Source organism: Martes martes (genome assembly GCF_963455335.1).
Source record: "Martes martes genome assembly, chromosome: 8".
In the NCBI taxonomy this organism is placed as follows: Eukaryota; Metazoa; Chordata; class Mammalia; order Carnivora; family Mustelidae; genus Martes; species Martes martes.
Window position 1 is genome coordinate 126,858,429 of NC_137895.1, and position 15,809 is coordinate 126,874,237.

At 48.9% G+C, this 15,809-nt stretch overlaps 1 protein-coding gene across 3 annotated transcripts in view; it reads left to right on the forward strand.

The window, feature by feature from the left end:
* KIAA1217 overlaps window positions 1–15,809 on the forward strand; it is a 288,781-nt gene that overhangs the window by 256,751 nt on the left and 16,221 nt on the right. For all 3 annotated transcript variants that reach the window (XM_080810111.1, XM_080810112.1, XM_080810113.1), the window contains 5 exons: window positions 5,483–5,658; window positions 10,340–10,470; window positions 10,827–10,974; window positions 12,772–13,222; window positions 15,334–15,517. In XM_080810111.1, the coding sequence (XP_080666237.1) occupies window positions 5,483–5,658; window positions 10,340–10,470; window positions 10,827–10,974; window positions 12,772–13,222; window positions 15,334–15,517 (1,090 nt within the window). The remainder of the gene's footprint in view (window positions 1–5,482; window positions 5,659–10,339; window positions 10,471–10,826; window positions 10,975–12,771; window positions 13,223–15,333; window positions 15,518–15,809) is intronic.

Sequence of the window (15,809 nt, forward strand, 5' to 3'; positions counted from 1 at the left end):
AGGACGCTTTAGTAGAGGGGTTTTAAGTTAATTGACATGCAGCTATCATTGTTAAGCAAAAGTACATGTAATGATATGAACTGCGATGACTGATTTATTTGAAGCGTTTAGAGAGAGATGTGGATCTATATCTTGCCTTCAGCTTGGCATTTCACACAGTGCTGGGATGAACAGGGGCGTCCTGTGTCCTGTGTCCAGAGCACCAGGCAGGAGGGCGGGGGACTAGAGGAACACAGAAGGAGAACCTGGGTCCGTGCGTATTCCTTCATGATTAACGAGCTCATCATTGCCTGGGTGCCGGCACTGTGCTGTGGGAAATTCCCTCTCTAGTCCCTGCAGCTGGGTCCGGTGAGCCCCTCTTTCTGGAAGGAGGATCGTATAACCCAGAACGTCAGGCAGACCTCCGCTTCAGGTGGAATAATTTAAACACCGTCTGCCATGTTACCAGCCCAATAACTCGAGTATTGTGGTTGCGGTCTTCCGCTGTCTGTAGGTTTCTGAGTAACGCCCGATTGAAATTCCTGTGTGCGGCCAGTATGTGTCGGTACCTCCTGTGTGCCAGAAACTGGGCTTGTGGCTGAGAATAAAACAGACATGTCCCTGCCTTGTTAGCAGAGCAACTGGGGGGCTTGAAAAATTACCGGGTTGGGCTCCTGGGTGGCTCAGTGGGTTAAGCCTCTGCCTTTGGCTCAGGTCATGATCTCAGGGTCCTGGGATCGAGTCCTGCATCAGGCTATCAGCTCCGCAGGAAGCCTGCTTCCTCCTCTCTCTCTCTCTCTCTGCCTGCCTCTCTGCCTACTTGTGATCTCTCTCTGTCAAATAAATAAATAAAATCTGTTAAAAAAAAAAAAAAAGAAAGAAAAAGAAAAGGAAAAATTACCAGGTTGAATTAAAAATACTTCAGTTCTCACACTGATTTTGCCCTTAATGACGGAGGGACCCGGAACAAGTCCCATGACCTCTCAGGGCTTCCCTTTTCCCATCTTCCAAAGTTCAATTTCAAGAATTTTAAATATTCCAGTAGTAATTTCCAGCCCGATAGCCACTGTTAATACCCACTGCTAATGGGACCATAACTTGTTTGGAACTTGTCTGTGAGGTTTGGCGGGAGGGTTTGGGACAGAGTGCTGTGTACCGAGCTCATGGCACAGGGATATCATCTCTCCATTCGAGAGTCCTTTTCTCGAATGGGGAGACTGTTACGCTTATCCTTCATGGCACATCAGAATCGTCTGAGAAGCTAAAAGAATTCCCCATGCCCAGGCTGCACAGTAGAACAGTTAAATCAGAATCTCTTGGCAGGGGGTGGGGGGCGTTGGGGGGTGGGGGGGTGGTAGGACCCAGGTGTCAGTCACTTTTCAACACACTTAATCATCTACTTATTTATCCTGTGCATACCTGTGACCCCGCATCCCCCCACCCCTTCAAAGGAAATAGGTCTGTGGAATTTGACCCATGGCATTGAATTTAAGCATGTCATTTTGGTACCTGGCAGTGTTGCTGCGTGTCTTCAACAACACTACTGTCAGAGCACGGCAGGGCATGAGAGCTGAGCCCAAGGCATATGTGAATGCCCATGGGTCAGCCTATATGTCTACCATCCAGGACGGAATTTCAGATTCTCCTTTGTTCATCATCATTGGCATTACTGCCTAACTCGTGCATTTATCAATATTTATCGAGTACCTGCCGTGAGCAGCCCTATGTCCTGGAGTCGCTGCAGAAATGGAGGAAATTTCAGGTGCAAAGTCCCTGTGGCAGAAAGGAGCCTAGCCAGTCAGAAGGCCAGAAAGGACATTGGTGTGGCTAGAGCAAGGATTGCCAGCTGCCTATAATGGGAGGAGACAGGCGATGTGGGAAAGGGCCAGACTCCCCTGTGCCTCGTAGGCAGAGTTATCGCTGCAGAGAGCAAGGGAGGAACTCGCCCTCTGTGCCCTGTTTCTATACATGGTGACTTTCAGCAATATATTGGCTGTTTTTAAGACCACAATAAAAACACGTGATTCGCAGAAACAATGAGGGCATAATTATGAGTCATTCGAGAAGGTAACCCAAGAGCGGCCCATTTTTATTTGGTCCCTCCCAGACAAAACTGTAGGCCCCACCCCTGCAGCCAGGTTTGTGCCAGATGCTGTGATAAGCACTTTATTCCCTCACTGAATCTCCCTTCCCGGTCTCTGAGATAGGAAAGAAGATCGCCCCTTCCTTTGGATAGACACAGAGAGATTACTAAGTTGCCCGCAGTCCCATGGCTCCTAAGGGGTAAAACTAGAAACTGAACGCAAGCAATCTCTTTCCGGATGGCCCACCGGTACAGAGCTGGGGCTGGAACAGGATGGTGGCTCTGCTTGTTGCCCGTGTTGAAATGTTTTCTCTGTATTCAGCAAAACTGGACGACATGGAGAAGTGTTGAGTTGAGGGTCATGTGGCATTTGCACACAGTAATGGACAGCTGACAAAGACCTCACTCTCCAGAGGTGATACACAGTAGTTGTCCTACTGTCCATGAAACCAGGAAACAGAACAGAACAAAACAAACCAGTAACAGCTCATTGAAATTCCAGGGAAACTTTAGGGAGAATGTAATAGGTATAATGTAACTACTGTCTTCGAAGCTGACCGAAGAAATGCCCTTGATGGATATGCTATCAGAGAACTGTCCTGCCCCGGAGAAATACTGAATGCAGGACTTAGCAACAGGACTCAAGTATTTGACTAGATTCCTAAGAAGTCAGGTGCAAGCCACATGGTATACTCTGTAGCCTCATAAAAGAAAGTGCTCTGGAAACTACATGGCTGTTGTGATATTGTGCATGCAAGCAGCCTACATAAAATCCAGGAAAAAAGAATGAATTGCCAAGAGGCTTAGAGCTCATCTGGAATCATCATCATTGCAACCATCAACATCAAGTACTATGTTTTAGGGGTCTGCGATCACGTGATTTTGGGTACGTGGACCTGTATAAGCAAGAGGGACACAGATTCTCTTCTAACTGATAACGCTGGAATAGTCCAGAGCCAAGTCTACATTGGTTGAGTACCTGTTCTAGATCGAGCAGTATTTCCTTCAGTGCTCACGCCAGCTCTAGCAAGGGAGGTGAATCCATCTCGTCCTCGAAGGCAAGGAAATGGAGACCAAGTGAGGCCAAGTAACATGCCCAAGTCTCACAGTCGTCAGGACTGGGGGTTTGATCCAAAGTGGAACCATAAAAGACCCCAAATAGCCCGAAGCCACCCTGAGAAAGAATAAACCTAGAGGCATCACACGGCCTGATTTCAAAATATATTGCAAAGCTGTAAGAGTCAACATAGTACGGTATTGTCATAAATACAGACACACAGGGGCACCTGGGTGGCTCAGTGGGTTAAAGCCTCTGCCTTCGGCTCAGGTCATGATCCCAGGGTCCTGGGATTGAGCCCTGCATCGGGCTCTCTGCTCAGTGGGGAGCCTGCTTCCCCCTCTCTCTGCCTACCTCTCTGCCTACTTGTGATCTCTGTCTGTCAAATAAATAAATAAAATCTTTTAAAAATAAATAAATAAATACAGACACACAGACCAATGCAACAGAATACAGAGCCCAGAAAAATGGTCCCACACATATATGGTGGGAGCCAAGCATAGACAATAAGGAAAGAACAGTTTCTTCAGTTAACGGTGCTGGGAAGACCGGACAGCCTCATGCAAAAGAATGACGCTGGACCACCATCTCACACCAAATGCAAAAATTAACTCTGAAATGGATTTAAGACTGGCACGTAAGACCTGAAACTATGAGATTCCTAGAAAAAAACACAGGTGGTAATCTCCTTGACAGAGGTCTTGGCAATGAATTTTTTAAACTAAGACCAAATGTAGAAGCAACAAAAGAAGAAAATCCACAGGACTACATCAGAGTAAGCAGCTTCTGCACAGCAAAGGAGACCATCAACAAAATGAAAAGGCAGCCTCCTGAATGGGACAAAATATTTGCAAATCATGTATTTGATAAGAGGTTAGTACCCAGAGTATATATAACTCAATACCAAAAAACCCAAACAATCCAGTTTTTTAAAAACGGGCAGATCTGAATAGATATTTTTCCTAAGAAGACACATAACCAACAGGTACATGAAAAGATTCTCTGTTCATCATCAGGGAAATGCAAATGAAAACCACAGTCACCTCACACCTGTCAGAATGGCTAGTATCAAAAAGACAAGGAGTAAAAAAATGCTGGCGGGGATGTGGAGAAAAAGGAACCCTCATGCACTGCTGGTGGGAAGGCAAATTGGTACAGCCACTGTGGAAAACAATTTTGAGGTTTCTCAAAAAATAAAAGTAGAATTACCATATAACCCAACAATTCCATTTCTGGGTGTTTATCTAAAGAGAGCAAAGACAGTGACTCAGATATATGCACTCCCGTGTTCACTGCTGCACTATTTACAGTAGCCAAAATATGGAAACCAAAGTGTCCATCAATGGGTGAATGGTCAGTAATGTTGTCACTGTGTTGTCCACCTGAAACTAATACAACACTGGATGTCAGCTTTACTTCAATAATAAAAATTAAAAAATAAAACTACAAAAAGAAGGTGTATATACACCATGGAATATTATTCAGCCATTAAAAGAAGAATGAAATCTTACCATTTGTGCCAATATGGATGGACCATGAGGACATAATGCTAAGTGAAAGGAGTCAGAGAAGGACAAATATCATGCAACCTCTCTTACAGGTGGAATTTAAAAAAAGAAAAAAAACCTCATAGATACAGAGAACAGACTGGTGGTTGCTAGAGGAAGGGGTGCGAGAAATGGATGAAGGGGGTCAAAGGTTTAAAAAAAAAAAAAGCCTTTGAGATCTAAAAGACCAAGTCATAAGGGTATTTCGGGCACTGTGATGGGAGGAGGCCAGAGCAGGCAGGTGTAAGGAGTAGCTCTCCCAACGTTACAGATGTTTCCCTAACATCATAAGCCGTACTCCTAAAAGTCGCACTCTTGCAGCTGAAGTCTTGCACTGAGAAAGAGAAAGTGGTGTTTCCCAAGGTCACAAGGGGTCAAGGAGGGTGGTGGCTTGGGCCACTGGGTTCTGCGTTATCACACGCTCAGTTCTGTGTTTTAGTCCGGGGCTTGCCAACGATTCCCAGGCGCGTCTATAGATCCACAAAACAATCCCAAACAATCGCTTGGCTCCAAAGCTGGTGTTCTCCGCTGCTCCCTGTAAAAACACGTCGGTGAGAGTTTATGCCTGTTGCCCACGAGGCGCACTGACCAGAGTCTAGAAAGGCTCCTATTTTTTTGCAGACACAGACACGAACGTCTGGTTGGGTCAGTTGGCAGCCGACGGTGGTTGAAGTAGCGATATTATGTACAATTGTCACTTCCTTCCCTTTCTCGCTGGAAATAAACACTCAGCTGCAGGGCTGTTTCCCCAGGCCCACGTCCCAAGACTCTCAGGCAGCCAGAGCCCAGCTGAGGTTGATTCCTTTTGTTTGACAGCTGCAGAACCAGGAACTGCTGAGGGCCATGATGAAGAAGGCCGAGCTGGAAATCAGTGGCAAAGTGATTGAAACCATGAAGAGGCTGGAGGACCCCGTACAGCGACAGCGCGTCCTGGTGGAGCAAGAGAGGCAGAGATACCTACACGAGGAGGAGAGGATCGTCAAGAAGCTGTGGTGAGTGGGGGACACCTGTCGCGTGTCGTGCTGTGTAACCTGGAGGGGGCCCTGTCCTCGCTGACGACAAAGCCCTTCCTCGATGGTGCTCTCTCCTTCTGTCTTTACTGAGCACCTACTATGTGCAAGTTAGAGTCCTATCCCTTTCGGGCCTCCGTGGACCCTTAACGCCCCTCCATCCAGACCCAGGAAGTTCACCTGCGCCCCTCTCTTGAGAAGGCAGAGCGTGGTGCTCCTTTGTAGGGCTCAGCGGCACAGCAAATGAAAGGAAGCAAATGGCCAGACCCGATGATAAGCGGGAAGTCTGCCTTTCATCTCAGTAAATGAAAACGAATAGCCAAAATCACGGTGTTAAAACTATCTTCCTATTCAACGGTAGTTAAAAGCGCAAAAGAAGAATTCAGATGTAAAGTATGTGTGATCCAGGAATGAAAGATGCCTCCTTGAAAGTTACCCATCTTCCGTGAGGTTCTTATTGAAAGCCTCTGTCAAGTCCCACTATTGAAGCGAGCAGTTCGTTTCTCCCCCGTCACTAAGGCAGGCCCATCTTTTATGGTCATCTATGTTTTGTCATGCAATGAAGATTTATCCTAGAGTGATTTCACCTTCTAGGATCATGAATAGTAATTTTTCTGCGTTCTCCTGCTGTCGGTAATTCGCTTCTTAAATCTCCCCAATTGGGAATATAAAGAAGCAACTTCCGCGTTCTTCTCATGAGCAGAAGGCCCAGAAGTCTTCATGGAAAGGGTTAATTCTGTGATCTGTTTGATGCTTGGGCTTGTACTCCTCAGATGCCAACCCCGCGAGTCTCATTAAAAATAGAATGTTCCTCTCAGTAGCCGTCCAGAGGGGGCTTAGAAATCAATTATAGAGTTCTTACTTTCCTCAAAAATGGAATTTGGCTACCGTTGATGGACATCTCCAAATCGCTTCCAAAATCTCCCGTAGTCGATGCATTTGTGGACAGTCGATCACCCACCGTGAGGCGATAAGGTTGTTTGTCAGAAACGTTTTTGTGACAGCCCAGTTGTCTCATTCGAGGTGTTAAGATTCTTCTCGAAAATGTCTTTAAAAATATATTGCCTTTTCAGAATATTTCATCATTTTTCCAATTGAATTGTGAAAAAAAAGGACATTTTCTTGCTTCTGGCCTAGAAAAAGCATCTTCAGCGTCAAAACTAGCCTGAGACCAGCAGCCCCGCCCAAGAGTGAGATAGGAAGTGAGAGTGGGGAGCAGACGGTGGGGAGACTCTGTGGGCGGGCCCCCCATGGGGGAGACAGGCACGGGGCCGCCGAGGAACTCCGGTCTCACGAAGCCCAACATATGAGTATGTGTAGAGCACAAAACAAATGACTCACAGGTGCCGGGTGAACCCACACAGAGGAGAGATTCCTCTGGGCCCCAGGGATCAAGAAGACTGAACCTGAAGTTATTCTTAATGTGCGCCCAGGCCCTGTGTGTAGTCGGTCTCAGATGGTTTGTTCAACTGAGCCGGGATGGCCTGGAGGACAGGTGGGGTTCTGTCAGTGGAGGCTGGCGGGTGGCGGGGGGGCTCCCAGGCAGAGAGAGCCTATGACCCAGCCCTTCTCAGGAGGGGGAAGGCACAAGGTGTCCTTGGAGAACTTCGGGTCATGCATTTTGCCAGGAGAGCGGGATCCAATGTGGGCCTAGATCGTGTCTCCTACGTGGGTAACGCCGTTCCCGTTTGCTCGGTGACTGCCCGTAGCTGAGACCACACTCAGGCCCGGCATGCCTGCCCGACGTCTGTGGGGCCTGCGTTTACCGAGATCACCCGGATCCCTGGCTTATCATGAAAGCTCCTGGGTCCAACCCCAGATTTAGAACTTCTCTGGGTAGAGCTTGAGAATGTGCATCTTACGAAGCTACGGAGGACGTTCCAGAATGTCTTGACATTGGACAGTTACTGCCGGCCTGAGGAGGAGGCCGCTGATGTTTTCTGATCAAGGAGGTGGTGAAGTCAGAGCTGTATTTCAGAAAGGTCCCTCTGGTGATCACGTGCAGGACAGATGGCGGGGGAAACGCCGATGTCAGGGAAACCTTATTGGAAGGGGAGTAACAGTCAGTCAGAAGTCAGTAAGGCCTGGATCAAGGAGGAGAAATAGGGATGGGAAGAGAAATCAAACGCAGGGGACTGAGTAGGGGATCCGAGTAGCGACTGAGAGCGGGTTACGAAAGACAGCCCGAAATTTCAGCTCTGGAACATTAGGAAAACAATTACCTCCTCTCCCTCCCCTCCCTTCCCCTGCTTTTGTCCTTAAACACACACACACACACACACACACACACACACGAAAATAAATTCCCTTGGGCCTCACGTTAGGGTAAGTTGCTGGTGAGCCATTCAGATGGCAGAGAAATGAAATTTGGGTCTAGAGCAATCGAGAGAAATTGAATCAAGATCATCTCTCTTGGGTGGGTTTCCATTTGGAAATAATAATTGGGCTTCTAATAATAGATGAAACATATTTCAACAAATTGATGCTTCTTTTTAACTAAGGTAGAAGGAAAAGCAACTTACACAAATAGAACAGATTTACATGTAAACCACAGCATCTGGGAACATCTGGCATTCCTTTGAGCAGAGTTCACATCTCAAAAGTCACACTGAGTACATAATATTGAAAAATTGTTTTCAGCACTCATTTTAGCTCCCTGATCTCTGTTACGTTGTGAAGGAACACATTTGATCCGGCTGCTTTCTAACAGCATGAACGTGTGAACAGAAGTGACATTGTTGTATACGATAATATCAATACACTTTTGTATATATTCCTTGATCAACAAAGGAAAAGCTGTGACATTTAGGGGTCTCCTGTGTGCAGAGTTATGAAATCCAAGAGGCACAGTGTGTAGAAGAGATTAAAATAGAATTTTAGGCAGGCTGACTCTGGGTCAGATGATAGCTCCTAGGGGTATTAATTGCAGCCTGGCAGGCTGGTGGGTTTTTAATGGAACCGTGATAACATTTGGGTCTTAGCTCTTCCCTCAAAACTTGGACGGACTGGACAGTGTGTCCTGTGTGTGCTCTAATATTTCAGTTTGATGATGAAATGGAAAATAACTTTTCACTTCAAATAACACATAGGTGCCATTTTTAGAGCTTCTTGGAGGGAGGGCACACGTCCTCCCCTCAGGGAGGTGGCCGCTGTAGGAAGTTTCTGTGGGTGGGACACAGAACATCGGTTACCTCTCCACAGTTGACGGTGTGGACATGGAGCGGAAGAGGCTTTCCCTTTTGGCTTGAAGTTGCATCATTTCATCCGAAGGAATCAAAGGCAGCTGGGTCCCTTTTCCCTAACAGAATAAAAGACGTCACCAAAAGCCCCATCCCGCTTCTCTATGGCGGGTGAATTTGTTGTTTGGTCCAAGGCCCCTGTGAAACATACATAGCATCCCGCCAGAGTCCCTCCCACAGCAGCTGTGCCATCCGTAACTCCCGCCTGCGCGCCCACTTTGAGGGAAGGGTCCAGGCAGACCTTTTTTTCTTTTTTTTTTTTCTCTTTTTTTTTTTTGTTTTTTTCTTTTTCTCTTCCTCTTTCTCTCTCTCTCTCTTTCTTTTACTTTCTTTCTTCCTTTCTTCCTTCCTTCCTTTTTTTTTTTTTCTTCCAGATCCTGTCTTCCTCCCCTGCTCCAAGCGCTGCGCCAGCGGCAGGTGGAATGCTGGTCGCCTACTGCCACCTAGTGGTTCTCCATCTCTCAACATCCTTTCCCTTCACCTTTAAGAGAGAGGTTTTCTGTTGTCAGGTTTACAGGCAAATGGAAGTGATACGAACATGTGTTTAGGACAGGGTTAGTAATGTGCCCGGGAGACAGGACGTTGTCGTTTGGTTGGGTGGTTGGTTGGTTTGTGTTTTGAAGCGAAAGACCTTAATTCAGTTCTCTTGGAACTCTAGCAGTACCTTAGGGGGTGTGTGTGTGGGAGTGTGTGTGTGTGTTTCTCCACACTCTCTCTCCTACACATAGAGACAACATCAGAAATAAGATCTGTGATCACTTTTCCTCTGTAGCTTAGAGTGGAAAGTCAGTCCTCATTGATGAGATCATCACTGTAAGCTAGAAGTTCTCGATCAGGGGCAAGTTTGCTTCCCTCCCCTCTCCTCCTCACCCTCCCCCCACTCCAAGGACATTTCCCACCATCTAGAGACATCCTTGTTTGTCACAGGCTCGGGGCAGGCGCTACTAGCATCTAGTAGCTAGAGGGCTGGGATGCTGTTGAACACCCCACACTGTACAGGGCAGGCCCGCACAAAAAAGGATTATCCAGTCCCAAATACCAAGTTCCAAGTTGAGAAGGCTGATCTAAACCCATCGGGACCCCTCCTTTAGCCCCGCTACAGCGCATACAGTCGATTCCCTCTGTCACGTTACAAAGTGCACAACACCTGTCCCTTAGTTGGCATCGGTATCCCCACTGAAAGTAAAGAAATAAATAAAAAATAAAGAAGGGGTGTTCCCATCAACAGGCCCTGGGAAAACTCCCTTGCACCTGCCTTGCACCCCAGCAGAATATTTAAGCCAGACGGAGCCACTCTTGTGAGCTGCCATCTTAGCAGAAGGCGAGGGGAGGCGGGGACAAGCCCTTGGCTACTGCAGCCGCCCTTTGTATGGACCCGGTGTTCACCCCCATCTGCTGGTCTGCTCCTCCCCTGCCCCTCACAGTGAGCTGGAAGACTTTGTTGAAGACTTGAAGAAGGACTCCACATCCGCCAGCCGAGTGGTCACTCTAAAAGACGTGGAGGACGGGGCTTTCCTCCTGCGACAAGTGGGGGAAGCTGTAGCTACCCTGAAAGGTGAGCCTCCTGCTTGAAGGGAGAAGTCCGGAGCCTGTCTCCCGCGGGGTTTAAAAATCTGTCCAGTAGTGAAGGATGCGTCATTCATGCCTGTGTGCGTGCACAAAGTCTGCAAGCACCTACGTGTGCCGGGCAGCGTTCTAGGCACCGGCGATGCCTCACTGAACGCAACAGGCAAGTACCCTAAATAAGGGTAAGATTTAGGACGAAGGGACACTAATGGCAGGCGGCTGCCTTCCGAAGACGCGTGCGGAGCGCGTGAGCCCCGCGCTTCCGAGCCTGTCCAGTGCGCACTCGGGGTGGGGGCTCCTCGTCCTGCCTCTCCGGCGGCTCACCCCCTGGCTCTTGGCCTGCAGGAGAATTCCCAACCCTACAGAACAAGATGCGAGCCATCTTGCGCATCGAAGTGGAGGCCGTGCGGTTTCTGAAGGAGGAGCCCCACAGGCTGGACAGTCTCCTGCAGAGGGTGCGAAGCATGACCGACACCTTGACCATGCTGCGGAGGTAACCGGGCTTCCTGGGGGGTGGGGAAGCGTCCCGAGGCGAGGCAGCGACTCCTTCCCACCGCACTTATTCTGTTGCGCTGTGACCAGAGGTCTCCACTCTTCGCCGCGCTTGGTACCGCCTAGAGCTTAACATTAGCAAACCCGGTAAACTTTCTTTTTTCTTTTTTTAATCGTTTGAAGGTGGTTCTTTTCAGGAACACGTTAGTGTTGAAGAGTGGCTCACAATATTTTCGTAGCCTCCTTCACTTCGGGAGCAGAGAGGCCTTCAGTTAGGAGAAATGCTCCCGGAAGTTCAAGAGTTGGCGTTCGCGTGTGGGGCTGCCCAGCTCGGCTGGCGGGGCGGGCGGGAGCAGGTGGGAGGAGAGATCTAGAGCTCGAAGTGGCCTTCCTGAAGATGATTCGTGGCAGTGGAAGAAAGGGCACGGTAGCATGAGACAGAGAGAGGGGAACAGATCCTTGGGGACCCTTGGGGATCGAAGGAACAGGGTTGGTGAAAGAAACAGAAGTGAGTAGCAGAGGAGGGTCAAAAGGCAAGGTTGTCTTTTCAAATCAAAAAAGAGAGAGAGAACATTTTAATAACAAATTGAGGCACCGATTGAAGGTTATCAGTCAAGTTGGACATTGTCTGACCTAGAACTACGTTGATCCTAACAATAACCTGCGAGGAGGGCACTAGAAGGTGTTCTCATCCTCTTGTCCTCGTCCTCATCGTTATTACATTTGATAGAAAACTATGTGAGGCTCAGAAAGGTGAGGTTCCCAACATCATACGGCTAGAATGTGGCGGGAATGGTGACATTCAGGCACAGGTCTGCCTGACCCCAAAGCCACATCCAAATCAACAAATAGCGTGAAAAGACCCCAAAAAGCAGAGGAGGTTGAGGACTAACCTAGGTGCTAGATTTGAAGTCGTGGTCGGCCTTGCAGAAAGGCTTGGTCGAGTCCGGGTGGAAAATCCTGATCACACGAGGCTGAACGACATGAAGAGCAAACCCAAGGACTTAGAATACAGTAGACCCTCGAACAACTCGGGTTTCAACTGCACGGGTCTGCTTGTGTAAATTTTTTTTTTTTTTTAATAAATACAGGGCAATACTGTAAAATGTATTCTCTTTTCCTTGTGATTTTCTTAATATTTTCTTTTCTCCCTTTATTGTAAGAATACAGCAATAACGTACAAAATATATGTGAATCAACTGTTTATGATCTAGATAAGGCTTCTGGTCAATAGTAGGCAATTAGCAGTTAGGTTTTTTGGGGGGAGGGTGACAAAAGTTATACTGTGATTCTCAACCGTGCAGGGCCCTAACCCACCCCATGCTGTACAGGAGTCAACTGTATGAGCTGCCCTCTGCAGGGGTTCAGCCGTGAAAGGAGAGCTTGGAGGGATCAAGAAGCTTTGGGGGTTGGAACTGAGCCTGTCTGAGCGCTGTCCCTCTGCCAGGACTGTTCCCAGGACTGGGTACAGGAGTTCTTGTTAGGGTCCTGTGTTCACTGCCTGTCGCAACCACACAAATAGTGACGGAGCTAGTGGAAAGGGAGAGACAGACCCTATCTTAAGGGAAGGACTGAGAAAGCAGGTACCAGAGACAGCCAGGAGACAACTGGAGGGCATTAGGAAGTTGCTATGGAAACCCTCAACACTGAGCGGCTACTCGGGGTTTTCGAATGTCTTAATTCTGCAGCAACAGCCTGCCTGGCTTTGGGATGACACAGCGTTCAAGTTCATGCCATAAAAATAAAATGCAGGCTACCCATTGTAAGAGTTAATGCTGCTGTGCCTGGTCTCTCCCAGACACGTCACCGACGGACTCTTGAAAGGTACAGACGCGGCCCAGGCCGCTCAGTACGTGGCGATGGAGAAGGCCATGGCCGCCGAAGTCCTGAAGAGCCAGGAGGAGGCGCCCCACGCCTCGGGCCAGCCCCTCCACGCGGCAGGAGTCCCCGGCGACGTGAAGTCGGAAGTGGTGCCCTTGACCGTTCACCACGCACAGAGTTCTCCCGTGGTCATCCAGCCCTCCCAGCACTCTGCCGCCCTGCTGAACCCCGCCCAGCACCTGCCTGTGGGGACCGGTCCTCACCCAGCCGGCCCTCCCACCGCCGCCCAGGAAGGGGCCTCCGCTCTGCCGTCGTCGGCTCAGGCTCCGCAGTCCCCGCAGACGCCCGTGAATGGTTCCACCATGCAGAGCTTGTTCATCGAGGAGATCCACAGCGTGAGTGCCAAGAACAGGGCGGTGTCTATTGAGGTAGGGTCCTATTTCCATTTCTCGTAGCCCCATAAAGGAATGGCACCCAGTCCTTTCCCTCGAAGAGCGTATCGTCTGGTTGTCGAGATCATACATATATGTGCATAAGTATCAAAGCTAGATTTTGTAGCCCTATCCATGGGTTTCAATGGCCAGATTAAGAGAAAGATTAAGATTTCAAGAACGGTGGACGATGTGACCCTGGTGTGCTGGGAAGTGTTTAACAACCGGCTCTCAGGGCGGGGGGCGGGAGGGGGGGGCGGGGGAACGCCCCGATTTGTAAAATGGCCCATTTCTGTGGTGTATTTTCCCATCGCCGATTTCGAGTTACAGCGGGATATCGGGGAGCACGCACCTGGGGAGAAATGTGAGTCGGCTGTCCCCGGCCGGCGCGTGCCGGCTCAGGCTTACTCCTGGTGAATGCAGGCCTACAAAGCGTTTGCCGTTAGTCTCGAAAAATCCGTAGAGCCTGGATGAGCAGAGCAGGGTGGCAATGGCAGGCTGGGTTAGAGGAGCGTTAGAGCAAAGGCAGCCACAAGTCCACTGTTGAAGGAAACTGTTTAAGGGAACAAGGCAGGGGCGATGAGGCTGGCAAGACAAGCTGGAACCAGATTTCGGGGAGCTTGCAAGGCAGTCCGAGATGGTGTGGGCATCCAAAAAATCCTGCTGCTTGGACTGGCGGTAAAAAATAGCATCTTCAAAAAATCACTCTGAGATAATATGGAGTCGATTCAGGTGGTGGGTCTAGGATTAAGGGTGCGGGATAGGAAGTCATGAGCACAGGCTTGGGGTGAGAGGCAGAGGCAGTCAGAACGGAAAGAGAAAACTAGGCCTTAACGTCACAGAACAGAAAACAGGCCATGTTTTTAAAGATTCTTTTTACCAAGGGCTGGTGTCTGTGCCCGAGTAGGACAGCTTGCTTCCTCCTTCCTCCTGCCCCGTGCGTCCTCCACTCCTGACCCCAGACCATCCTGCGTCTCTCACAGATCAACAGGGATAATTCAGGTCTCAAGAGAAAAATAACCTCGTCAGACTGCCCTGGCCACGGTCCTGGAACTTAAGTCTGTTAAAAATGCCCGGATCTGCAGAAAGGAGGCCTGGACCTTTTCTGCCCACCCCGCTGCTGACGGATGAGGAGAACTTGCTCCACAACCAGGATCTGAGCCCCACGATGCTCTAGGTCCCCACAGGCTCTGGGGCAGGCAGTGAACCAAAGGGACAAAGTCCGTGCTTTCGAGAAACGTCCTGCTTGTAGGGAGAGATCGAGAACCAGTGTATGCCAGATGAAAATAAATGCTAGGGAAGACAAATAAAGTGGAGGAGGGTTTGGTAAGGATGATGATGGTGGAGACTTGGGTTTCGATAGTGTGACCCTTGGGCAAATCCTCGTCTCACTGGGCTCCAGCGTCCTCTGGCTAAAGAGTGCTAAGAAAGCGATCTCCTCTGTCTTTCCTCATTCTCCCATTGTGGGGCTCTAGTAATCCTGGTGCTAATTTCCCCTCTGCCCATCTGGGATGATTCCTGTGCCACCCCAAAATCACAGGAACATGTTCTTTTCAAAAACGTATGGGTATTTAAAAATGCATTTCGTGTATTTCTCCCTAGTGTAGAACTTGGAGCTTAGATGTAATCTAAAAAAGCCCATTTTATACGTCAGAACGTTTGACCCAGAGGCCATAGAGCTGTCCTTAGGCAGACGTGGAAGGCAGGCATAGGAGTCTTTGTTCCCAGTGAGTGTTTTGGTTTTGTTCCTGTCCATTTGCACATCTCCTCCACAATGAAAACTCTTGGTTTCAAGACAGAAACCTGGTTGTGAGATGTGTGCTTTGGAAAGCACATCCCTGTGTCCTTTTTATTACTATTCGGAGAGTAGCAGTAAGTAAGTGCTCAATAATCAGTTAACAAATGAATTTGGGTTTCTGAGCTCGCTTCTCTGTGAACGAATGTCAGTCACGTCGGCTTCCGTGGCAGCGGGCCCAGAGGCAGGTTTGTCTGAGGGGCAAACATGTCCCTCAGCACGGACCTCAGACCGCCCCCTCCATCGCCATGAAATCTCTAATTAGCTTTCCCTTCTGGTTGCTAAACTTCCCTCACTTGTGATTTTCCTTCAGAAAGCAGAAAGGAAATGGGAAGAGAAAAGGCACAATCTGGACCACTATAACGGGAAAGAGTTTGAGAAGCTGCTAGAAGAAGCTCAGGCCAATATCATGAAGTCAATTCCAAACCTGGAGATGCCACCAGCCACGGGCCCACAACCAAAGGGCGATGCCCCAGGAGACAAGCTGGAACTTTCAGGTGAGGCACTCACAGAGCTGGGCCCGGTTGGCTGCCCACGGGAGCACGTGCTGGCTGACAGGACCAATCTCTCACATCTCAAGAATTGGATAAAATTGTGGAACAGGAAGAACAAATCCTGAACAGTCACTGGATTCTCACTCCTGCCTTTTCACCCAAAACCCTAGCAGGGAAACTTGTGTTCTGCATTAGGATACCAAGATAGTGCCCAGTAAGGTAAAATTTAGATTCCTAGCTTCTACATTTCCTATGAATTTATGACACTTCACAGCACCAGCTGGGAGGATAAGAG